The sequence below is a fragment of the Terrapene carolina genome, unplaced genomic scaffold (genome assembly GCF_002925995.2).
Source record: "Terrapene carolina triunguis isolate 2854851 unplaced genomic scaffold, T_m_triunguis-2.0 Scaffold53, whole genome shotgun sequence".
Taxonomy (NCBI): Eukaryota; Metazoa; Chordata; order Testudines; family Emydidae; genus Terrapene; species Terrapene triunguis.
In genome coordinates, this window is record NW_020664404.1 from 20,172,105 (window position 1) to 20,199,237 (window position 27,133).

Here is a 27,133-nt window from a genome sequence, read left to right on the forward strand (position 1 = left end):
AGAGCTTCTGAAAGTCCAGTAGCAGCTGCATTTCTCAGTATAAATGGGATCAGTATAAATCAATCTAGACCATTTGTATTATTGAAGGGCATCCTCTGACTTGCTTGTCTTGCATTGTCACATGCCAAAACCAATCACATCAAATGTGTTGACAATCTACAGACCTTGCAAGGAGCCTGTTTTATTTATGTTGGGTGATGGGGAGCATCTGTGACAGTTTTCATGCTGTGCTGGCATAAAGCTTCTTAATGCATTGAATGCCACCCTTTCTTAGAGTGATGCTGTGGAAGAGATGAGTAACAATGAATGTTTGTCATGTCTGTCATGAGTAACATGGTTTCTATTTTTTAATAACTTATCTGAGATTTTAAAGAAAATGTTCATGAAAGTTCAGTAAATACAATCAAGCAATACCAAAAAGACCAAATCATCAATATGTGTTTATGTAAAACTAAATTATACAAAGAATAGAGAAGAAAAGCAAGAACCGAGAGACTAACTTAAATACAAGGGAAAGATTACAAGTGTGAGCAAAATACATTCTTTATTCATTAACATTTGTCCACATGTACAATCAAACTGTTCTTTGATGCATTAATCTATACAAACATTTTCATTTAAAGATGCATCAATGATTCAAATTGTAATCCAGAGTCTTATGTTAGGCTTTGAGTGTGATTTCCAGTGTTGTACAATTATTTGCTTGCATTCAGTACTACTTCCACATTAAACGCAGACTATTCCAAAACATATTGAAACAAATGTATAGTACTCCAATCCTGACAACTTAAAATGCATACCTTGGTGAAAGAGAATAGGAAAACTCTTCTGTATTTATGGATCTTATTACTCAGAGAGGCAATTTTCAGGTAGATCGTTACAAGGGTACGTCCGCCTACTTGCAGCTTTTGGGGGGGGGGGGGGGAAGAGCTAGACCTGCAAGTCCCTGGTGGGAGGGGAGTACCCTGCTTCCTGAAGTTCTCTTGAACTAACCTCCACAGTCAGGATAATTCATATCTATTTTTCTAGAGTGAGGAAAAAGCACAATTTCTCTTACTGCAGACCACAGCAACAAACCAAATCCAATTGCCATCTCTATTCTGGATGTTCCATATGTCTCCACGCTGGGGCAGACCTATGGGCCTTATTACGCAAAGAAGGTATATTTTCAGGTAAGCAGATGAATGTTCTTATTTGTTGTTCTAAGGCACACAGATTCATTGCCATGAGATTTTCACAGATGGGAAGCTGGTCGTTCTTTAAATATGTACCAGCTGAGATATTAGTCCCCAGGGGAGGATATATAAAGTACAACACTGGGTGTCATCTGAGAAAGCTCCCAATTTAAATATTCATCTGATTGAAGACAGTAGCTATTGGGAGGTCTGCTTTAATGGATAGGAAGTAGATGCATTGTGTGCAGGAGTTTGATCTAGGTAGATGCTGAAGGAGCAGAATGAGATTCTAAGGTTATGTTTTCTGACCTTTATTGGGCTGGAATAAGCATTGATGTCCTAAGGAAGCATTTAATGCTGGGATTTGTACCAAACTTACTTTCCTTGAACATGAAAACATTATAGAGATTTACCTTTCTGCTTGGACACTTATACACCCACATTAGCCCTCCTGGAGGAATTCAAGACTATGTTTTACTTCTTTTACATGGTAGTTAAACTATGGGCTTTTCACCAGCCAGCAGAATTTGTTTTTGTTGAGTTACTTTGAGTCCATGAGAGTGATAATGAGTTCCTCCATTTTTAACCTGTCTGAACCCAGATGAAGAACTGCTTTTTTCAATGGCAGACGGCCTCTTTGACATAGAGGCATCAGAAGATCCAATGCTAGTTAATTGCCTGAGATCCATAGCCTCTTCATCCACAAAGGCAAAAACAGTGTCACTGCCATACTCTCCTTCCTATCTTTTGTATGGTCCTGGGCAATAGTGGAAAGACATATAGCATACACATTGCCCAGTTTTGAGAGAGGTCATTCACCACCTCAGAATCTAGGTCCTGACACATGGAGAGGCCACTATGGCTTTCTGTTGTTTCTAGATGCAGATGTCAATCACTAGCTCACCAAGTTGACTGAGTGAGGCTATTTCTGGGTACACATTCCACTCTGCTTAATCCAACTTCTGCCATAATAAATCTTGGTATTTATCTTTGCTCTTGATGTGGAGTGCACATAAAGATAGGAAACTTTGCTCTGGCCAGGACAGGAGAAGTTGATTTTTTTTTTTCTTCCTGAATTGGAATGATCATGTTCCCCCTAGTTTATGTAAAACTCCCTCAGACACATTGATCCTCAAGTAGAATAAGTCTTTTATCCTTGGAAAGAACAGCGCTCTGAAACTTTAGTATATCATTGTTTCAACTGGTGGATGCTCTGCACTCTTTCAATCCAGGGGAAAGGTACCAGAAGAAATTGAGACCTGAATGAGCCCCCTGCATTACCCCAGCTGGCATTTTAATATTAGGCTCACTCTTCCTGATGCACTAATGGGTGGATCACTTCAAAAAAAAAAAAAAAAATGTTTTGTCTACATTTGGTTGAGGGAGTGGAGAATATATGATGGGGCCTTGATCCCATCACATCCGTTGGCAGAGATGAGATGCAAGGGAATAGCAAGAATTACTGAACAGGTCTCATAGGAGCTCTGTTTCTTTGAAGCACATCTGTCATGAGATCAACATTCTCAATAGACTCCAATAAGAACTGGATTTTTTCTGAGACACCACTCATTTTCCTTTATGGACATAATCTTCTGTTAATATTCTTCTGAGATGAGAGCTGGTACCTGATAGTATTCATAGTCAGCCCTTTTTTCTTTGTTTGGCTTGCTCTGTGAAGTGTGCATGGACACTAGCCATTGCACAAATACCTCAGAAGGGGGAGCGGAGCGGAGAAGACAATCACCCCCAGAAAAATCAAATGCAGCCTTTGGGCACAGCTGGGAATTAGACAGAACCACTGAACCAAACTGTTAGTCTAAACTTCTGAAAAAGTTTGGAGTTTCTTTCTGAGAAAAGCTCTGCAGCAGAGAGGCCTGCCTGAGCTGCCGGGCACTAGGGAATGCCTGACAGGTCTTGTTCTGCCCCCAAGCTGCCAGTAGGCTGCTGTACCCATTGTAATGTATCTGTGGACCTTAGCACAATGAATGTATTGAATGAAAAAAGTCTGTTGCTAAACAGGACAAGTAGGACAGTGAAATCAATATAAAAAAGGGGGGGGAAAATACTAGCCAAACATATCTGAAGTTGGAACTAGCTGGGCAAGGAGACTGGGGCTGCGAACTAGTTTGGCTGAGGGCAGGAGGTGAGAGGAGCTAGATCTGGTAAGGAGTTGACATGCATGGGAGACTGGGACTGGCTGGGCAAAGAGAGTGGGACAAGTAGCCAGGCAAGGGGGGATGCTGAGATTGCATGATTCAGAGTGGTAGCCGTGTTAGTCTGTTTCAGCAAAAACAACTAGGAGTCTTGTGGCACCTTAAAGACTAACAAATTTATTAGCGCATAAGTTTTCGTGGGCTATGATCCACTTCTTCAGATGTATGGAGTGAAAAATACAGTAGGCAGGCATAAATACACAGGGAGGGAGATTGGGACTGAGTCAGTGGGGATAGGAAACATGGAAGTGGGTGAGATGACTGGAGGATAGGGCTTGGGAGAGATGGATCAGGTGAGGAGCCAGAAGAAAGGAGATTAGAAGTGGCTGGGCAGGGAGACTGGAATGAGGGGACTGGCATTGGCTAGGTGAGGAGAATGGGGCTGGGACAATGAGCCTGGGGTGGGGAAGAGGAAGCATTTGAATACACAAGAGGGGACAAGGAAGAAAGTTCATGCTGTGGGGAGGGAGGGGAATAGATCCACTAAGAGCGCACACTCCTCCAGAGCCTGGAATGAAACCCTCATTCCTGAGTCTCACCATTCCTCTGCTCTCAGCAAACAGCTGTGAAAACCACTGGCAGTGTCCCATTCCCTTAGTGTTGGTCCATGCAGAGGATGACAGCCTACTACTGCCATAATTTACTCCATTAATGCAAGTGATAGAGGTCTGTGTGGCAGACCTAAGGGTTCCAACACTGCCGGTGGCCCATGTAAGTGTCAATATGATGCCACATGATGGAATTTGCTGCTGTTTTTTTTTTTTAACCTAGGAGATTACATAAAAAAATCTGTTTAAAATAATAATGTTGCAAAGTCAAACTGTCAAAAGTTAGGAAATACCAGATTTAAAGTTGCCTGTGCAATCTTAACTTGACCCCCTTGTGATTATGCATTATGATAGTCCTAATGCATTATTCTATTTTCCCCCCACAGGATCCATTCATTCAGTGCACAGGTGGACTTGCTCTGGGGATGAATCAGGGTTGTGTAATGGAGACTGTTGTTTGTAGGACCCCTGTTTCATTTATTTCAGAAGTTGGAAGATGTGTAGCGTAAAGGGTTGCGGGAAGAGAAGGGATGGTCTCATGGTTAAGCCAGTTAAATGCTGCCCTGGAAAATTGGGTTCTATCCCTGCCTCTGCCACACAGTTCCTATGTGATGCTGGGTAAGTTGCTTAAACTAAACTTTTCACAGGTGGTCTCTATTTGTGTGTTCCTCATTTTCTGGGTGCCAGGCTTGAGACCCCGGGATCTGATTTTTGCAGAAGTGCTAAATGCTCACAGCTTCAAGTGAAGTCAATGTGAACTGTGCTTGGAACATATAAAGTGCTATATAAAGTACTCTGTAAAAAACGGGTCCTAGGCATCTCTAAATTAGTGGATACTTTTTGAACTTAAGCTCTTTGTACCTCAGTTTACTGTCTGTAAAATGGGGATAATACCACCTCATGTCAGGGGCATTGTGAAAATAAATTGTTTGTGAAGCACTTGAATACTGCAGTGATAAGCACCATACAAAAGCTGATGAAGAAATTATTTAAATAATATTTAATTAAGTAAATAACCCATGAAGCCATAGATTTGCATGAAGAGAAAACAAGCTATTGAATAGCTGCTTCTTCAGTGAGCACTGTCCATTCTACGTACTGAATAAGGCAGAGATTCTGTGGACAAAAAAGTATGTGATTAAAGACTCTGTCATAGTACATATGCAGAGCAAGATCAAATTAAAGTTGCATAGGTGACCTTAACTTGCCAGTGTTTGATAAGTGCAACCTTTATGTTTTCTTAACATATTTTTTGTGTGTAATTTTAAAAGGTATAGAATATGATCATGTAACTACAGTCTGTACCACAGTTTATATGCACAATGGGGCAGCAGACTAAGAGAGCTTGCGCAGCCTTAAATTGGGAATATCCTGATTCAAGTGCAAAATTGAGTTGCTATGGGTATTATTCCTAGTAATAGATTCACCAATGGTAGACTGTTATGCCCATACAGAACACCAGTGGAAGGCATTCTGGTCTGGAGCAATAAGCACAGGGTTGGAGGTTAAGAGGTTCTGAGTTCTAATCCTCTTTCTGCCACTGGCAGATTTATTGAGGGGCTTGGTTAAGTCACTTCACCTATGTTTCCCAGTCTGTAAAATGGGGATTACATTTATCCACCTCATAGGAGTGTTCTGAGGTTTAATTTAACATCTGTTCAGTACTTTAAACACATACAGTTTTATATAAACACTAAATATTATTGCAAAGTCCATTCAAACACATCTGCACAGTCCAGAACTTAATATTAACATCTTGTTTCTATGGATTATACATCAAATATCACTATATTTATTGTAATTTATGGGGGTGCATATCAAAAAAACTATTTCCAGTATGAAAAGAGGGCTTCATCTGAATAATGACTCTCATCCAAGCAAAACTGAAAGCAAAGAGCACAGCCAGGATCATAATAGCCTTTTCTACGTGTTGACATAAATCATGATGTGATTCAACAATGCTTTTGCTTAGCCTTTCATCTGTGCTGTACAGTGATCTGTTTGCTTTGCTTCAAACAGAGGATTCTTGAAGATGTTTTCTTAAACGATGATTTTCTTGACCCAGGGAGTGTCTGATTATTGCTGTGCATCAGAGCTTTTCATGCAAAGATGTTAGAGGGGCATGTGTGTTTGTCACTCCGTTACAGCTTTTTTCTGGGGGGAAAAAACTGTTTTTAATACCCAAGAAGAGTCAGTTTGTTCAAGTGTATTTATTTGTCTAGCATTCATCTCCTCATTCCTGTGTTTTGAAGTTTGCAAACTGCTGCTTCATTCAGGGGAATACTGACTCAGACCTATCGGGCCCAGTTCTGATGTTTCACGGTTCGTAAATTCAGATTAACTCCACTAGGTTCAGAATTACATGGACATAAAAAACCATTGTGTTTGGAACTGTAGTTAACGCCTGTCTGCAAAATTCCTCAGGGAGCAGTGTGATCAGGGTGTGTAAATATGGGTGACTTGGGATCAATAGTGGGAGTTTAAAGCCTTTCTCTAGATTAGCAGCATGGTAGTAATCCAGGCAAGGGAGCTAAATTGTAGTTTAGGCCCTGATTCAGTGTGATCCTTAGAAACATTCTTATCTTTGTTAGTAGACCCACTGAAGTCAACGGGACTTACAAAATAAAAGTTAGGCACGTGCTTAAGTACCTTTCTGAATAGGGCCCTAAATCCATTAGCTGGAAGTGTTGATAGATTATTAACCTCTTATATTGGCTGGCCAACTGGAGGGGAAGAAGAAATGAAATTCCCACACTCCTAGTTGGGGTTATATCTATACAAAGGAAACTTAAAAAAAAAAAAATAATAATAATTCCCACCACTGTTAACTAGTTCAGCTCCCCCAATGTTAACGTGCTGGTGTTTACTAGAGTCAGTTGGACCTGCTTTGAGCAGGGCTGAACTGTTGAAACCAAATATATTTTTACATTTGAAAATAGACTTAAGTAATTGGTGTAACCATCTAAAATTAAAATTTACTGTGACAAAGTAAATTTTATTACATTCAGGACTTTTTAGTCCATCATAAAATTGACAATGCTGTACATGTGTACACTATGGTCCGTATGATACAGATGCTCTGTATTTAAAAAAAACCCTAAAAATATCAGATCCAGTGCCTGCCCATCACCGGAGTTCATGCTCCCTGCCACTGCTCTGAGTTCCATGACAGATTCTACACCAGTGTTGCTACAACCTGTGCATTGTGAGTGCTTTCGGGGCTTCTGTAGTCCTTTTGGTATTCTCTCTCTCTGTAGCTATTCTCAAGGCTGTATTGAGTCCTGGTCATCTGGCTCCGAAAGGCCCGTACGTTTCGAATGGTGAGTGCACAGATCACAGAACTTGGGAAGTACAAACAAGCAGCAACGATGCCAAACAGGCTGACAGCTGCATCACCCCCCTGAACCTCGCAGTTCATCCAGGTGTACCCACGGCGCGCATACAGTCTTTCCCTCTTCTTGCATGTGTCGGTGGAGTTCACCTGGATGATAAAGTGTAAGTAAAGGCCAACAGCTGCAATATACCCCATACAAGCCAGCGCATCAAAGGCACATTCTGCCACGAGCATCTTCACAGAGAGTCGATCAATGGGTTTTGCCCCAGCGATGAGGAACAGGAGTGTAAGTGCCGCTAATGTCAGGCTGAAGGCTACTCCCCCATACACACAAGGAGCTCTCATCTGGCTGTACTGCATGTCCAGGTCTCGCACCTCCTGGAACTCGGTTCCTTCAAATGGGCTGTAAAACGAACCAATGTTGAAAGAGCCCGTTCCCAAACCTCCCATAGAACTGTAGCCAGCAATAGCTGCATGGGAGGCTCCAACACAGATCAGCACTAGAATGTTGACGGTAATTTCAACAAACTTCAAAATACCTGCAGGAAGAAAAGGGTGAATGAATTAAATATTGGCTTAAAATGTATTTGTGCAAATGGCAGGGGGCGGGGAGAGAACTAACACATTTTAAACTACAGAGAGACCATATTGAGCTTTTCTCCTCAGGGGAGGCTACAGAAAAAGCCCTCCTTTGTATACGAATCATCTGCTTTAATTCGTGTACTTCAGAGCCTGAGCAAGATGGCTTTTTCAGTAATATGACAGTGCACTTGATAAGTGGATCATGCAAAAAAAATCCATAAAGGTTTTTAGTGCTGCTTGTGCTGTGATGAAGAAAAGGTAACAGCACCAACAGGTTGTATTTGGTATTCCAGCTGCTTAACACACAACCACACGGAATGGGAGCTGTCCATCTGAACAAAACTGTGGACAAGATTTTTTTTAAAAATCTCCAAGCTCCTAGTGACTTTTTTTTTTTTTTTTGTAAAATCAGGCCATTTATTAGATCCCTAAATATGCATTTAGCAACCTTACTTTAGGCTCCTGTTTAAAAAAAAAAAAAAAATGGCCTCTTATTTGCTGGATCTAATCTAAATCAAACAAGGCTTTAAAATCATATTTAAGGAGACACTTGTTCAACCTGTGTGCCTCGACTGACCTCCTTTTAAAGGGAAGTAAATCCTATGATTCCCAGCTTGTCTTACCTAACCCCCACTTTCTAAAGCTAAAACTGTATGAAAAAGTTCCTCTAGGCTGACCATCTTCCTCCTCTTGTAAAAACATTGTATGGCATGGACTTTAAGCAAAGGAACAGCATTTGGATAATTGACTCTTGTTTGTCTGTGACAAAGTAACAAAAGTAAAGTTGAAGTTCTTCAATTTCAAACCATCCACTATTGCAATGGCAATTTTATGAAGAGATACCATTTAACATTTATCTTCCAATCCATCACCAAGCTGACAGGCAAAGGACCTTTTTATAGAAAGGATTCACCGACCTCTGTTACTAGTAGTAGGCCATATATCTGTATTCTAACAATCAGCCAGGTCAATGTTTTAAAAATCAGAATTACATGTAACTTTTCTATAGCAAGGTTGTAGGGGTTGATGGCTGTCCATTGGATATCACTTCCTGGAGCATAACTGCATGTTAAGTGTCTGCAATCCAACTGAATGCTGGCATTTCAAAAGGGCATTTTAACCAGCTGGTTGCTCCCCAATGTAAGATAAGTCATAAATATAATATGTAGCTCTTCATCTTAAAGCAGCTTACAAAATGTATCCACACAGCAAACAAATACCTCCATCCTTGGGTTTGGAAAATGGGAACAAATTGGGAGGAGGGAAAATTTTGCCCAAGAACACCAAGACAAAACCTTGCTGTATAAGAAAGTGTCATAGGATTTTTAATGTCCATCCAGGGAAGACAGTTTTCATATCACACGTTAACACCCCTATACACAAGACTGCATAGAACTCGTTTTATCTACCTTGTATGTCAGGTATTGAACCAGTGCCTCCAGGAAATTCAGGTACTGTACTATCCCACCTCTCCAAACACGTATACAACAGGCCTGACCAAATAAAATGGCCTGTTTTTATTAAATCTACATTTTTACTACTTACTAATTCAGTCTTTATACTGTCTTACTCCATTAAAAAGGACTAAATGTTTATTTTTTCTGGAAAAGTGCTGTAGTTTGGATCCTGCTCACTTCAAGCACTGAGCCTCCTAAAATGTAAATAGTCTTAGAGGAAGCGACAGTACAGAATTTATCTTCAGATTATGTTGGACTAGAAAATCTAAGGGTTAATTTTATGTGATGACATCACCTTAAACAAGGAATTCAACAAAGTTACTGAGGGTCTTGTAAAGTGCTGGTTCTAGCCAGTGATGCATGTAACACCACTGTTTTATTTACTGTTTGATGTAGATAGTATTTTAGATCTTACTGCATATTTTAAAACCTCCAGGGTGGTAAATGTGAAGTGAAGAATTTTTCATGGGTCTAAGTAAATAATTCTAATGTAGAATTTGAAAAATATTAAATACTTCAGCATAGTGTCTCTGCTTCTGTGCTATGCAGAGCTAGTCCTTCAATATGTAAGTAGTAATAATCACTTCATTAACCACTAGAGGGCAGACGAAGTTTAGTAAAGGTTTTATTGCAGTTACATTTGAAGCTTCAGGAGGCCAAACCTGTAGGGTAGCAAACATGCTGCACCTCCTTACTTCTGAAAGTAATTACCGAGTCCCTAAGGCTCTTCTTACCCACGCTCCCCATTCTTTGCAGCAATAAGTGGATACAGGCTAAATGTAAGAAGCTTGCCAAAATGGTCGTGCATTTACTGGCCATTACAAAGTGGGACACAAATCGCAAGAAGCCTACAGTCTTTCACTTTATGCTGCCAAATTCATCTGTGTTGCATTTCCCTGCTGTTATCTAGCCAGCTGCTCTCTGTTGCTGTCAGATCTGTCTGAGCTTGCAAAGAAAGGAATGAAGCAGCACAACAAAGATTAGACTATGGAACATCCTTCCTCTTGCTAGGCCGTGTTGTTCTAGAAACCTTTGTTGCACTTTGGAAAGTGGGATTTCCTGGTGCGAAACCAACTGTGCTCTTCAATGGAGAGGTCTGAAAAACCCTGGAACTGTATAATAGCATGAAAATTACTGAACCCAATCTACAGTTTTGTAGTGCCCGTAGCTTACTATGTAATTGCAGTGGGCCTGATTCTGACATGCTGATTTCAGTGGGACTCCTTCTGGAGTAAGGTACTACAGCATGAGTAACAGTAGCAGAAATCTGGCCCTTAGCAAGCAGGAGAGGAAATAGATTGAGGTCAGTACATGTGTAACCATCTCTGACAGTAACAGGAGTTGCTTTATGGCATGTTGTGAATTATATTTCCACAAAGGCAAGAAATTCAGGTTAGACGGGTTTGTGCATCAGTACGATTTTAACACTAAACTGCCACAATGCTGACTTATTGAGGAATTTGGGCTCGGCTTCATTGAACCAAGTTCACTGTACTTGCATAAACAACACACAGAGTCTTCCAGTGACCCTCTACTTCCCAGTTACTTGCAACATATTCAGACTGATTGTAAAATGGGCAAACATCCACGGCTCTCCTAAATCAAAGAAAAGAAAAGTCAGCTCCAGAGGAAAACAGGCAGCTGTGAATTACAGGGCAGTGGGGCTAGGTTTTGTCAAAGTAATAAACAGCTAAAGAGATTAGAACTCTGGAATAATAGCCCTTCTCAAAGTTTGACTTCCTTTAAAATATACACAATACATTGATCAGAGTACTGTATCCAAGCCCTGCACAGTTGTCTCAGCAGCTCTTGTTCCTTCTCCGATCTCATTTATTGCTGCCTCCTAGAAAAACTTCCAAGCTACTGCTCCTGCCACTATCCTCCAGTTCCACCCAGGTAGAGGTTTACTTACATGAAGTACACCTCTACCTCGATATAACGCTGTCCTCGGGAGCCAAAAAATCTTACCGCATTATAGGTGAAACCGTGTTATATCAAACTTGCTTTGATCCACCAGAGTGCCCAGCCCCCCCCCCCCCCGGAGCGCTGCTTTCCCGCGTTATATCCGAATTCGCGTTATATCGGGGTAGAGGTGTACATTTTGTAAAATTTTCCCACAGCAGCCACACTGGTGCCTGTATGTTGGGAGCTCTAGTGTGCTCGGCCTACTGTCGGTTTTAACACATCATATCCATTACACTGAGCAGTGAACCTGTGGTAAGAATATCAGCTGCTGATGCACCTTGTCTGAACTAGGGCTTGCAATATCGCTCATACTTGTAGAGCTACGCTATTCTGAACAATGACAAGAAAATTTTACAAAAAATCCCCTATGTAAACAAGGCTTGGCGTACGTTAGTTTAAACCTAGTGCCCAATTTTCTGTACCAGTACAAGCAATGGTGTAGACGCAAGCCCTGATACTGTTGCTGAGGAACGAGCAGTAAACATGCCAATTTAGTGGGTCTTGCCCCTGTGTACAGGCTCTAACTGATCTCCATATACAGGGTCAGGAAGGAACTGTCCCCCAAGTCAGATTGGCAGAAACTCTGTGTGGTGGGGGCGGGGGGATTCGCCTTCCTCTGAAGCATGGGGCACAGGTCATTTGCTGGTCTGAATTAGAGCAAGTGGTGGATTCTCTGTAACTTGAAGTCTTTAAATCAAGATTTGAGGACTTCAGTATCTCAGCCAGAGGTTATGGGTCTATTACAGGAGTGGGGGGTGAGGCTCTGTATCCTGTGATATGCAGGAGGTCAGACTAGAGGATCATGAGCATCCCTTTTGGCCTTAAAGTCTAAGCGTGTGGTCCAGCTTGAGTATTTCCACCTCCAGCAGCAAGGCCTCAGGTTTTGCCTAGAGTAGGATTTACAGGCGTGCCTGTTGGGTAGGATATGCTAGCTAACTCCTTCTAATAGTCTAGTGTACACAAAGCAGAGTTTAACTCGTGCTAAGATGGTAGAGTTAAAGCCTATGAGGCTTTGACATTCCACCTTAGTGTGTGTTAAAGTCTATGCTGCCTAGTCTACTTCCAGTGTGTGTTAGTTAGCACCTCCTACTACAGTGTTCTAACTTTTCAGTCCTAGTTTAGACAAAGCCTGGGGGGGCTAAGCTGGAGCTGCTGCCCTGAAGAGTAAAGTGCTTGTTCTTACTAGGTGATTTCATAATTAATGGATATTTTTTTCTCCAGGGTTTTTAGCATCACTTTTAAGGACAGCACACAATGATTACCAATATCAACATCACGCCCGAGTCCTTCCCCAGAACCCCACCCCCACCGCCAAATAGTGAGCCATGCAAAAACTCGGATCTCATCTCTCCCACCCATGCAGAAATAAAAAAGTGGACTTTACAGTGTGCCCAGCAGATTGGAGGAACTGAAGCTTGTCTGACCTAAAGAAATTGAGTAATACATCTCTACCCCGATATAACGCTGTCCTCGGGAGCCAAAAAATCTTACCACGTTATAGGTGAAACCGCATTATATCAAACTTCCTTGGATCCACCGGAGTGCGCAGCCCTGCCCCCTCGGAGCGCTGCTTTACTGCGTTATAGCCGAATTTGTGTTATATCGGGTTGCGTTATATCGGGGTAGAGGTGTATTGGCCATTAAGTGAGGAAGTAGAGCAAGTTTGGTTGGGGGTGTGTGTGGGAGGGGTGGGGGGGTCTGCTTATAACTCTGCAATTTAACACCAGAAACCAAACATAATTTAGTGTAACACCACCATCACTCATGCACAAAACCGCTCCTTTGTCTCAATAATTTGAATGAAGGAAGGCAATAGTATTTCCCATAACTTGAGGGTGAAATTTTGTACACCTGCATAAAATGGAGACTGCTCTGAAGGAAACGTATATGACCAGAACATGTTGGGTTTAATCATTTTAAAATAAAACACACCCTGGACTGGATGGTTGCCCCCAAACTTGAATATGGGGGATCAGTTATCTATGGCTTTAGCTCAAGCTAAGTTAAGTTCATCTAAGGACTTTTTGTATCCTAAAAAAAAACCTCATCTCCATACTGATTTATACCTGCCTCTGGAGATTTCCATTACTTGCATCTGAAGAAGTGAGATTCTTACCCACGAAAGCTTATGCTCCCAATACTTCTGTTAGTCTTAAAGGTGCCACAGGACCCTCTGTTGCTTTTTACAGATTCAGACTAACACGGCTACCCCTCTGATACTTGACATCATAAAAATAGTTTCAGTAGTTCATTCCCATGGCGATTCTGTCAACAGTGAGAAGTTTCTGATCGTGGTAGGTTAAACAAAGATGTATTGTTGCAGTCTGTGGTGTAGAATATGAAGATCGTTCTGAGAGCCTTAAAGGAAAATGACCCTTTTTTTCTTTTAAACTTCAGAATAATCTTGGACTGTCTCAACTAATGGTATTGAATTTTATAAAAAAAAAAAAAAAAAAAGGTAATAACATTCATCATGAAAGCTAAAAAATATACAGGATCTAAGCCAAAGCCCACTGAAGTCAACAGACTCTCCCTTGTGTTGCAAGGATCAGACTGTGTATCTTTGAATAGTACCCTTATTGAAAAGTCCTGTAGAATTTAATAATGTAACTGTTTTATATTATTTTAATGGTACTATTTATACATGATGCAAAATTCCTGTAGATGATGTATCTCTATTATACAGTTTTTAGAGTAGTTTCTGCAGATCCATATTAAATTTCTGTTGAACCCTGATAGTTTTTCCTTATGAAAGTTGGTAGGATTTTTCCGTAAATCCTCATGAAGTCTTGACCACACCCAGACCAGGTAAGTCTACAGCTCCCCTGTACCTGAAACTGAACTCTAGTTACTATTCCACCTAAGTTCATCCCTTACATCATGTCCCGGAACAGTTGTCACTCACGTCCCCGTCTCTCTCCCTCTCTTCCCCCCTCCTGCCCCCCCCAGCCTCTTCTTGGTTCTTTTTTCCTTCTCTTGTTTTTCACTTCTGTGAATTATTTAAAAAACTTTGTGTTTTGCTCCTCTTTCCTTATTTGTCTGCTTACTGTGACCCTCACCTGAACAGTGTGTACCACTGTATTTGGGTTGGGCAGAATTCACTGGTGGCCCCATAAGTGCCAAGCTATACATGTGGTGGCTGACTGAATGTGAAAACTTGTGCCAGTGAGCTACTGCATAAATCTGCAGCCCTGTGCACATGAGCTGTTCCTGTGGCAGGCTCCATTAGGGGCTGTTATAGAAGCAGGTCAGATATGAATTGGTCAGCTCAAGGGTTAAAGGCTGCACAGCCCATTTTAAATTCCCTGAGCCAGTGAGTCTCCCTCATTTAAAACAGAGATTTTTAAAACGTAGGTTGGCTTTTGGTTTTAAAGACCAGTATTCTGACAATATATAGTGACTTGCAGAAGCAGGAGTCAAACAGTTCTGCAAAGGATTCCGTATGTAGAACTACTCTTGCCAATAAACAGTTTGCATTCCACAGAGTAAAGTTACAGCTGAACTTGAGGCTTTACAGTCACATCTGTGCTGCAGCAGCTGGATTGAGAGAGGAAAGGGGGAGATGGAAAGTTAAGAAAATCTGACAGAAGAAAGGAAAGATTTTTAAAAACACCAAGGGAAAGAAGAAGAGACGCGTCAGTGAAAGGAAAAACAGGTGAGGAGGATGAAGAAGAACAGAACGAAAGGGCAGACAGAGGAGAGAAGGTCATTATAAAAACAGAGGGGGAGAAGGTAACGAAGGAAAATGAAACAGCAGACATAGAAAGGTAACATTCTAAAAACAATCTAATAAAGCTGGATGCCTCCATATTGCAATAAAGTTGCATGTTCACATGAGTGTGTTTTTGTGTTGTACACAAAGGTGTGATCCTGCTGCTATTGAAGTCAACAGCAAAAGTCCCTCTGTCTCTAATGGTGCAGGATCAGACCAATAGAAAACATACTATGTAAAAAAACACCCACCCTGCGGTTTGTATGTTCCCTTTCCAGTGGTGCTCTTCTTTCTCTGGATGTTGCTAAAACATCCCTAATGGGGTAATACTTAAAAAGCACTCAGGTTCCAGGAGTTAAGACAGGCAATGTAATGACAAAATTTAATCACTGAGCCTGGGAATTCAAGGGAGCCTAAGGGAATTAGGTACCTAAATCCCATTGAATTCAAATGGAATCCAGGTGCCTAAATCTCGTGGGCTCCTTTGAAAATATTTTAATATGAGAAAATCTTGTTGAATTATTATTCAATTTGTCAAAATATTTTATGGCCCTAAGCTGGTCAAATGATGGAGAAGAATTAGTCAAAATTTGGAAAATATTACAAAATTTGATTTAGCAGCTCTAGTCAGAAGAGAAGCAATAGCACTATCCTTTTAAATATCTGTAAAATGTCCCTTGTTAGTGAAGATCACAATCCTGCTTAGAAGCCTCAAGTGACTCCTCCTGATATCTTGGTAATTGTCAAGTTCATATGCAGGGGTTGTTCCATTCCCCACATCCACCCCACCCCGGAGACCATTTTCGCCCATAGGAGCAGTTTTCCCATACTGCCAAGAACTTACTCCAAGTCCTACTGTTTGAAACTCCTGCCTGTACTGCATCTGTGGCATATTTGGGACTTGCAGGACTGTCCAGCCAATATTGACAAACCTGATCCCTAAGTGATGGAGGGCAGCTAGCACGATATTAACTTCATGCTCCAGTACCACATAGCGTTAAGCAGTAGCTGCGTCATATGGGCTGAGAGCAATATGGCAAATAACTTCAGACCACTTGGGGGATCAGGACATCTTAACCTTTGGCATGGTTCTTGCCTGAGCTTATTCCACGTCCTGCCTTCTACTTAGACCTGGTCTACACTGGGGGGATCGATGTAAGATACGCAATTTCAGCTACAGGAATAGCGTAGCTGAAGTCGACGTATCTTATTTCGACTTACCTCCCGTCCTCACAGTGTGGGATCGACGGCCGCAGCTCCCCCGTCAACTCCGCTACCGCCGCTCACCCTGGTGGAGTTCCAAAGTCGACGGGAGCACGTTCGGGGATCGATATCGCGTCTAGACGAGACGCGATATATCGATCGATCGCTACCCGCCGATCCGGCAGGTAGTCTGGACGTACCCTTAGACTCTTTTCATCCACTATTTTCCTTGATTCTTCCTACAAAAGCAGGAACTGCTATTTGCTGCTTCTGTGACTGCAGAATTCATCCCTGAAGCATTGAGGTTGAAGCAGATGAGAAGAAGTTGACCCACCAAATCTTGGGCCCTGTAACAATGGGTCCCAATCTAATAACATCACAGAGGGGCCTACATTTATTTTAACTGGCACTGGGCACTTGCAATAGTACTTCCTGTTGTGCGTTTCAAATACTGAGATTTTCACCCGATGCACCCAGAACTTTCTAGAAGGTGGCAGGTAAATGCCTCCCTGGTGCTGGAACAAATGTACTGAGTTGGTATGAGGAAGCCACCTTTCCCCAGCTCTTTTTACTATTACTCCTCCTTTATTAAACTGTCCTTCATAACTAGAAGGTACTCTGATAATTACTGCTTTTGAATTGGCAGCACTTGCAGAAGCTGGGACAGGCTAGGGGAACTTGTATGCTGGGACATTTTGTTAAATCAGGCAAACCTAGGCTGTAGAACCAATACCACAGCAGGGTCAGTGGAACCTGTTCCACAATATGCTTTTTTTATAATTGGTTTATCCTCGTCTCAGGAAAAATGTTATAGCTAAATTTAATAAATACATATGTAAGCTGACTGGGAACAGTACTAGTCTGTTGGGGTGATTACCTTTGAGCATGATTACACATGTTAAAGGAAATAATTATTTTTATTCTAATTGTTAGAGGAGTTTGGCTCAAGTGTGGGGACTCTCAGCCCGACATGGTCATAAAAAACAAGATACTCCTAAATGGGAATAATAAAAGTTGTGAACTTAACTGATCCATTCTAGTTTAGTCCATCAAGCATAATGGGCAGTGTCATTCTTCTCTTCTTTTAGAAGTTGTATACATTAGTGACATCCTGGATTAGTATCAAATATCTACCTAGTAGATCATACCTGCTTTGCTACTGTCTCCTGCTCTGGCCTTGGGTAAATCACTTCAGCTCTTAGCCTCAGTTTTGCCATCTCTGAAAATGGAGGCAATACTCAGCACATCCTTGGAAGATCAATAATTTGAGCTGGGAGCCTCCGTGAAAAGTGGTTCATGACAGAGTGGCAAAACATATGATGTAAATTTCACAATGGACATGAAAGATGTTGATCCTATGTCTACTGGACTGATCTCTAATCATTGGGGTTGATTTCTATCTTAAAATTGTTCCCAAACTATTAATTCCACTATTCAGAACTACTTTCCAGAATTGGTAGCGGTGGTTAGAACTTCCAATCACATTTCTGAGAACAAAGGCTTATGGATGCTCATGCTGTAATTAGTGCTGGTTTATTAATGTGTGAACATATCCTGGAGAAAATCATGTTAGTGCACTTTAATTTTATTTCCTGCTGAAATGAAATTTAATTTTATTTGCCTTTAGTAAAAAGGGTAAAACTGAAATTGGAAAGTTTCCTTGTTGCTGAGAGATGATACCCCTCTTAGAAGACAGGGGTCTGAACAATCAGAGCGTTTAGGTTACATGTATGTTCACTAGCAGCCTATTATACAATACATTTGAGAAATACAACACTGTTCACTGCATTTGCTTTGAGCTGTGTTCCTGCTGCTGAGAAATAGGATTTCTGTTACACTTGTTCCCTGCAAACTGTCTCTCAAATTTCTTTCTTTAATCTTTCTATTCATTTGGAGTTTAGAAAGTTAGAGACTAGGTAGAACCAGAATTAAAATAGATTACTAATGAAAGATTTTTTTATTGAATAACTTCTTGAATTGTTGGAATGGGCCAGAATAATGTATAGACAAAAGATGAAAGGACTTCATGGACTTTTACTGTATAAACAAAAGTACCGTAAATAAATGTTGCCATGTCACTATTGCTTTCTCTTTCACACCAATAAAAATCTATTGAAACAAAACCAAAAAGTGTGTGGGGTGTCAATTTTTCATTTTGTTTTGGGGGTTTGGGGGTAAGGACACCCCCAAACATCTCTACCCTATTTAAGATTAGAGCCTTACTCTCGGACTTGACTCAGTTTTTGCCCAAACCTAGGTGAAGAAAGTAGGGTGAGGCTCAATCCAGCACTTTCCACACCTATGACCTTCATTCTCCTACCTCCCCACATCCTCTGTCCTGTCATTCAATAAGAGTAAAACTGCATATGAGCAAACGCATAAATTACAAGTTTATTTTCATTGTCACAGGAAAAGGACATGCAAAAAATTAATAGCATTAATTGTAAAGCAAATTAAATGTAATGTTTTATGAGTCTATTGCCAAACATTAAAAATATTTTAACCTACGTTTTGTTAGCATATTACAAATGCTGTGTGTTAGGTGAGTTGTAAATAACTCTTGCAAAAAGTAGTTCCTTAATTTACAGTAAGTCTTTTAAGTGTCACCATCATTGTAAATTTTTCTTTCATATCCCCATCTCAAATATGGGATTTTTAGAGGCACCATTACCCTTGAAATCTAGTCAGTTAAAATACATCAAGGTGAATAATTTTTGGTGTTAACACGAGCCCCCCAAGATCCCCTACCAATCGTTGTGGGACAATTTCACTTCCCTATTTTTTCAATGGTTTTCTCTCCTTCTCTGAAAGACCTTGCACATTGACTATACAGGGGAGAACAGTAAAGTTATATATACACACTGCTATTAAGTGCACAAGATTTATAACAAAAGTAGTGAAGAGTACAGTCTCTTCCAGTTATAGTGGTATTACGCGTTACTTGTAACTACAGCAGATAAAAAAATCAGATATGATTTCTTTTAAATAAAGTGGATAGTATCTCAAGTCTAAATAAATTAATAAGGTTTTGTCTTTTTGAAAGTTTTTTACATTTTTAGGTTGATTATTTTTCACTTTAAACAATCAATTAATAAATGCTCAGCTAATGTATATTGTCACCAAATTCCTATATTCTAAAATAATTTGTCAGTGGCTAGTTCTATTGTATAGTTGTTTTGCTGCACCAAATCCATTGGTTTGTCAAGCCTCCAATGCTTTTCCCCAAAAATTACACTGGAAGTAATTAGTCATTAGTTTCTAGAGCAGTACCATCCTCACACTGGCAGTGCTAATTTGAATACCAATGATATCTAAAACTGAGGCAGGTAAACTTGATTGGAAGAACGGGGTACACAGGTAATAGATTTTGCCTTACTCAATATTAATATGATTAACTGCATATAGTTAGCTACCATAGTTTGGTCATATAATTGTATTAATTCACATTTTGACTATTGTACTTGACAGAATAATAAAAGCAAAATGAAACAGCTCTTGGTACAGATGCATTGCTCTGATAGGTTTTATATTTTAATAAAGTAGAAGAGGCATTGTTTTGTCTTGATAAATAATGCAATATCTGTATGGACCATTTTAGCATCACAAGGACCAGTATTTCTCTGCAATAATTTTTATAATTTCTGAATTTTAAGAGACTGTTTTGGAATTAGATTTGTTTTGCACAATATTTTTCATTTGACAGCTGGAAAGAGGCTAATAGATAAAGATGGTTTGAAAAGGTCAAAGGGATGATCTCGTTCAGGAAAATTACTGTAACTGCAAACCATAAGTCTTGAAAATGTGTGAGAACTACGGGGTGAAAGATAAAAATGTAATCGGAAAAGGCTTGTTTTTCCAAAAACAAAAGTGTAAGGAAAGGAAGAGCCCCATCCTGCAAAAAAAAGACAATAAGAAAACCACCAGGTGAGAGAGAAATTAAATTTAAGAGGATCATCTTGTGTGCCTTGCTCCCACCTACACATGTTAGAAATTGAATTTAAGGATGTTTTAACTACTTTTCTTATTTCTTCTGTCTCCCTCCATAGAGTGCTTCAAACAGAGAAAACTGAACACCTAAGTGGCATCAAATGTTAGGGAAAAGTGTCAGTTTTAGGTGGTAGCTTTCTTTTATTGAGTCCAGTACTGGGTTGTTGTTTTTTAAACAATGAACACACAAGGAGAGAGACAGCAAGAGATGGAAAAATGCAGTTCCTTTCTCTGGTGCTTGCAGTTCAGTTTTTGGAAGGCTATAGCACAAACCAGTTGGCCTCTTCTAGACCCCTGTTTTAATCCCCTGCCTCTGAGTGAGGTTGCCAACTTTGGTTGGATGATTTCCTGGAGGTTTTGTCACATGAAATTATCGTTAATTAAGATTAATCTTTAATTCCTGGAGACTCCAGGGCAATCCTAGAGGGTTGGCAACCCTAGCTCTGAGGGGAAAAACATCTGTCTGGTCTGAGCATGGCAAAGATATTGAGAGATCTGGTCATTTGGGAATCTTTTTGCTGTGAGCAGTTTGGCAAGCCAAGTGTGCAAGGGTTCGCCTTATCATGGCTGGCTAAACAAAATAGAAGACAAAGAGGAATAAGGTGAGAGTAGAAAGTGAAACAATAGGATAGCAGGAGCTCTCAATTCACACATCAGGTGTTGCTCAGGAAACAGCCATGGAGAAGATGTTATTTGGCTCCCTGTTCTGGTCTGAGCAGTGCTTATTTCAGAATCAGAGAAAAGAGGGTTCAATAGTGTGGTGCTAATTTCCTGGGTCTCAACATGTGATGGTGGAGCTACACCTCTACCCCGATATAACGCAACCCGATATAACACTAATTCGGATATAACGCGGTAAAGCAGCGCTCCGGGGGGGGGGCGGGGCTGTGCACTCCGGTGGATCAAAGCAAGTTCAATATAACGCGGTTTCACCTATAAGGCGGTAAGATTTTTGGCTCCTGAGGACAGCGTTATATCGGGGTAGAGGTGTAATTCATGTGGTAAGGATACCTCAGTTTCTAGATATTCCACAGAAAATGTCCAAAGGGAGCAGCAACATCCCCAGAGAGAAACTGACTATTGTAAAATAGAAAGATACCAGTTTTGCTTGTCTGACAAGAACAGGAGAGATGAGGCTTATTCCAGACCGTCCAAGCTGTGTGTATTTTTCATCATTAAATCTGTATATGGCTAGATTCATCAGGAAACTTAGGTACCTGGAAAATCCCTGAATTCACAGAACCGGAGTTCAGCTCCTAGGCTCCCTATACAACAAATGGGGAGACTCGAGTGCCTCTGAATGGGATTCACAAAAGCCAGCATGCTGGGAGGCTCCTTGCCTACGAGAGCCAAGGTAAGGTAGGGGTGTGTGTGTGTGTGCGCGCACTAAGGCCAACCCCTTTTGAAGACAGGCACCGAAGTCCTGGTTGCAGGGAGGTGCCTAGCTCTGCTTGGGATTCTCAGCTGCAAAACCTGTCTTGGTGTTAGGCACCTAATACCATTTTTTCGAGAAGCTCGAGGGGGAGAAGAAAACAAAGTGGCCCTCCCTCACAACTTTTGGCCTACGGTGAGAGTACTCAAGTGGAATGTGGGAAACCCCCGGTTCAAATCCCCCCACCCCACCTGAGGGGAGAAGGTGAGTGCCCTGACCACTGTGCTATAAGATTCTCCAGAGGTGGGGCTCCCTCAAGCTTTCCTGTTGAAGCTGTTCCACTGCGGATAAATACTTAAGTCACTGGAGCAGGGGGCCTGGACCCAGGGTCTCCCAGGTGAGTGCAATAATCACCAGGCTGTACAGTCACCCATACTTGCTCTGGCTTTCTATCTTGGGCCCAATGATTCACAGTGATTCCTTAATGCAAAATTCCATGTTTTAAGGTGGCATATAAAGACTTAGGGGCCTAAAAATGCAAATAGGTGCTGTGAGGAATTTACAAAAGCATCTAAGCAGCCTAGAGGCCTAAGTCCCATTGAAAGTAAGTGGGAGTTTGGTGCCTAACTCAGGCTCCTAGTCAGATTCACAAAAGCACCTATTTGCATCTTCAGGCATACCTTTGTAAATCTGGCCCATAGACATTTAATAAGAACAATAACTGAATCGTAGCTATGCCATTCATGAATTAGTCTCCCTGGACATTGTTAGTCAGTCCCCTCCCTCTTTTGTCTCTTAGCCTGATTTTTTTGTGTTTGTTTCAATCACACATCCTGATTCATAAAGACACAAATCTGTGAAGCGACACATGGATGGTAAGGCCAAATAAAAATCCACATACCTCTCCTTGAGCATAGGTTATTACATTTCTCTGAAAAGGTCTCTTTCTCGGGATCATAATTTGGTGGAGAATTGACATATCCATGAGTTGGAAGTTTGTTTTTTTGGTACAGGTCTGAATTCGCACTAGAAGGTCTTGAGTGTTGGTTGCCAGGAATCCCTTGTGTTGACCTGCAAATGGGGTAGGAGTAAAGGATTATCTATAGGAGACAGCACAGTCTAATATTTTTTGGACAAGTGCACCAAAACAGTATTAGTTTCTGGAATTTTTGCTAACTGACTTGCTTCACTGGTATGTGTGATCCCTTTCGTTTGCAGACATTTGGTCAAATGAGATCTGTTTGCAAGAATGTTCATGAAAAGCAAATCTATCACCTGCTTGCATGAATAAATATTCACAATGTTTTGTGAATATCACAGCGATTTTGAAAAACTTTAATTATTTACATAAGTCCATTCAACTATTGCTAATTCTTTTGTGTAATTTGCAAAAAAAAAAAAAAAAAGTGTGAGTGGGTGGAACTCTTGTTTATAAATACCATGTACCCAGTGATCACTCATCTGCCATGAAAAGCAAATATTCCACTACCAGCCCATGGACAAACCAGAGGCTAAAGTTTTCTGTAACCGTTGCACATAACAAATAAATCTGTAAATAATCACCACCAATTTGTGGATAAGCAATATATCTCATGCATATTTGAAAATTTTCTGCATTTCACAATGATTCTTTTACAAGAATACAAAAGCATGGAATTAAAACCAGAATATAAAATATTTCATGACAGTAACATTGCATCTACTCTTTCTCCTTTTTAGAATTTTACAAGATCTGGTACAATCTAGTCTCTCCCCCTTTCTCTGAACTCCCTTCCAGTTTAAGAATATCTTTCTGGTGATGCAGTACTACAGCAATGAATGCAATATTCCAGCTGTGGTAGCACCAGTGTCAGTGTGTATAATTATTGCCTTTCTGCTTGGATATCCAAAATTGAACTGGCCATTTTGTTGCCTTATCATACTGTAAACTCATCTATGAATTTTCTACCATTTATGGTGGATTAGGAAACTATTATCTCATCCTGGCAGATAATGGCCTGACTTTAGTTAAGCATACCTTCATTTCCTCAGTTGGACTACAGCAATGCAATATGCTGGGGCACGAAACCATCAGTTCTTAGTTTAGTCCACCTAGTACAGAACATTGCAGCACATCTCCTTAGTAACAAACTATTATTAATACACCCGTCCGCCACTATTCCCATAGAATAGCAAGTTCCAGGTCTTAGTTCTTTATGTTCAAGGATCAAAATGGCTTGGACCCAGGAGAGCTAAAAGATTTCCTGAAGCTCTGGTATGAGGACAGTGGTCAACTCCTCCCCTCAGTCACAACAGAACTTTCTATCACAAGGGTGGGGGGGGGGAGAGAAAATGTATCTGTGCAGGAGAGAGCTTTCTTGGGGGCAGGTTTGAAACTGTAGAACAAATCCCTATAGGAACTAAGGATCATCACAAGCCTCACATTTTCTGCTCCAAGTGCAAAGCATGCTTCTCTAATCTGCGTTCTCTAACATACAGACATAGCAGCGTGAACGTAAAAGCCCTATCAAACCAAAACACAAAGCTGCCCTACAACTAAAACACAGTTTTCCCTCAGAGGAGGATGAGAGAATGGACTGCATGTGACAGATGTTACACATATTTCAGTGCACGACTAAAAGGCTCTCCATCTCTATAGTTTGAGGATGGAGTAAGAAACTGTATAGAAGAGAGCATGTCTAATATGGTGTCTTATCACTCTTACATTTCCTTCAGCATTATTACTTTAAAATTTCTCGTTCCAATTGAACATCTGTCTGAGATTACTTATCCACAGGTCTATTAGCCTGCATTTTTCTCAACTGAATTTAGTTTCATTTTCTGATCTCTAGGTTCTTTTGCATTTCTCTGTCCTCCTCCAACTCCATGAATTTAACATAATCCACAAATAGTTAACCTGGGTGTGTAAGCAAAAGCATCCTCACTCTATAGAGAATTAAGTGATTTTTCTCTCTAGTTCTTTAACTTTAATCAACATTTTTCTGACTTTTGTCCTGGGTCTTGGAGCTGCCTGACAAACTAAACTGTGATTTATAAAATCTTTCAGCTAACTCGAAATCAATCCCTTTAATACTCTTGATGCAGCTGCTTCTCCCTATTGTACTGTGCTACTTGCCAAGAATGTTGATGTTCAAAAAAAGAGTATGATACAAGTTCCAAACAAAATACAAACGCTCCCCGGGTTACGCAAATCTGCACTTACGGAAAAAGTTCCGTAAGCTAAAAATTTGTGGGGTTCTTTTTTTTTTTGGTGTAATGGTCGGGTATATGTTCCCGAGTTACGCAAGGTGTTCCGGAATGGAACACTTGCATAAGTCAGGGAGCGTCTGTATGGCCTTTTTCTGATACTGCTAGAAAATTACAAAACTTTCTTTTCCTGGCCACTGTGCTCCCATTCTCCTCTGGGGGTTGGACTCTCAGTCTGGACTACATGTTCGATGACGCAACACTTTCTCCCATCTTGGTGAGGGGAGGTGGTGTGTTTACAGGAGTCTATGGCCATGGGGCATCGTCAGAAATATAGACTGGCCAGAAAGCGAAACCCATAGAGAAGAGTGGGATCACTAGGCATCAAAACTACAATCCCCATGATGCAATGAAATGTCACTTTGTATCAAAGTATTTTGCTTTATAGATGAAAACTGTTTCCTTCCCAATTTTCCATATCCTTTCAAAAATTGTCAGTGGTACAGTATCAGCAAATTTTCTTAATACCCTAAAATTCACATCAGCTGGACCAGGTGATTATTTTTAAGATTTCCCTGTATTCTCTACTCTGCTCTTTACCATTAGTTACAGGGATTGTCTTGTTGGAATATTTTTTCCCCTCCCTCTTAAATATAGATTTTAAGGACTTCAGTATTTCAGCCTTTTAAAATCATAATTACATTCGTTCTGCTCCCCTGCATCCTCCCCATTTTATTAATTGTCCTGAAAATTCATTGTCTCCTCCTCTCTCAAATGCAGTCAATCAAGCCATGCTGCATCCCAGTATGGTCTAGGCTGGACAGGGAGAGCAAAACACATGTCAGTTTCTGAAGCCACCCCAAACCTCTCCATTAGCTAAGGTTGGCAGGCGTCCAGTTTTTTACCAGAATGCTGGGTCAAAAAGGGACCCTGGTGATGCCGGTCAGCACCACTGACCGGGCTGTTAAAAGTCTGGGTGGCAGCACAGCGGGGCTAAGGCAGGCTCCCTGTCTGCCCTGGCTCTGTGTGGCTCCCGGAAGCGGCCAACACGTCCCTGTGGCCCCTAGGCGCAGGGGTGGCTGGGGAGGCTCTGTGTGCTGCCCCCACCCCAAGCACCAGGTCCACAACTCCCATTGGCTGGGAACTGAGGCCAATGGGAGCTCTGGGGGCAGCGCCTGCAGGTGAGGGCAATTCAGAGCCCCCTGGCGGTCCCTCTGCCTAGGAGCCACAGAGACATGCCCACACCCCTCACCCCATCCTGTACCCCAGACCAGAGCCCCCTCCTGCACCCCAAGCCCCTGGCCCCACCCTAGAGCCTGCACTCCCAGCAGGAGCCCACAACCCAACCCTCTGCCACAGCCTGGTGAAAATGAGTCAGTGAGCAAGGGGTGGGGAGGGAGTGGAGGACGGAGTGAGCAGGGGACAGGGGAAGGGTGTTCAGTTTTCTGCAATCAGAAAGTTTGTAACCCTACCATTAGCTGCTTCACATGTTGCACCACATCTACCCCAGACACCGAGACCTTGCTGACACACTAACACTGCTTTACTAAAGAGTGACCACATGTATTTACACCAGTTTATTTTGGTTTAGCTTAAACCTGTTCCTAGTTGAAAAAAGTGTTCATTCAGCCTTAGCATCTGTTCAGCTAAATGGCATCTTCAGTTAAACCAGTGCAACTCTGCATGTAGACAAGCCTGCACCAACTGTCACCTCTGGGAAGACCAGGACATAACCCCTCCTTGGTCATATGACCCAGCCACATCTCCTCATGCCCACAACTCAGCTCCTCCCCTCTTCCTTCTCCACCTCCATGACTCAGCCTCACCTCCTTCCTATCCTCCCAGCCCACGTGACCTAGTCTTCCTCAATGTAGTTCTTTAGTACAAAGAATGTTTAATTAGACTCTTTAAAACTTCCAATAGCAAAATAACTCCACCACAGTTCTGAATGTGGCATATTCACATTTCTGAATTTCAAAGCTGAATATGTCTTTCCTGGTATTGTAATAACCACAACATGAATGTAAAAACACAAACAAGCTCCGCACTCCATAGTGAGGGACAAAGGAGACATACCTTCCATTGGATGGGTGTGGCTTTTTAGCCCTTCTCTCCTCATGGTGTCTGTCAGATCCGTGACTCTCATAATATCGGTGTTGCTTATCACGGTGAGGTCTCTCAGCAAGAGACATCTTGTTTCTCACATGTATTTCTTCTTGCTGAAATAATCTTCTGAAGTAGAGATAAAACCAATTCAGTTTATAGTTCTAATTACTCATTGACCAGCATTTGCACAACACGATCACCCTGTGCTAGTTAAGATTTCAGTAAAGGTGATCGAGAAGTACAGTGGTGTGTGTGTGTGTGTGTGTGTGTGTGTGTGTGTGTGTGTGTGTGTG

The 27,133-nt window shown here is 41.3% G+C and overlaps 1 protein-coding gene across 1 annotated transcript in view; it reads right to left on the bottom strand.

Moving 5' to 3' along the window:
- Positions 1–6,836: 6,836 nt before the first annotated feature.
- The window catches only part of LOC112109548 (MARVEL domain-containing protein 3-like), a 22,619-nt gene continuing 2,322 nt past the window's right edge, over positions 6,837–27,133 (bottom strand). Inside the window, exons 2-4 of the mRNA XM_026657479.2 lie at positions 26,811–26,966; positions 22,450–22,619; positions 6,837–7,809 (exon numbers count right to left, since the gene is read on the bottom strand). Of these exons, the coding sequence (XP_026513264.1) occupies positions 7,112–7,809; positions 22,450–22,619; positions 26,811–26,966 (1,024 nt within the window). The 3' untranslated portion in view covers positions 6,837–7,111. The remainder of the gene's footprint in view (positions 7,810–22,449; positions 22,620–26,810; positions 26,967–27,133) is intronic.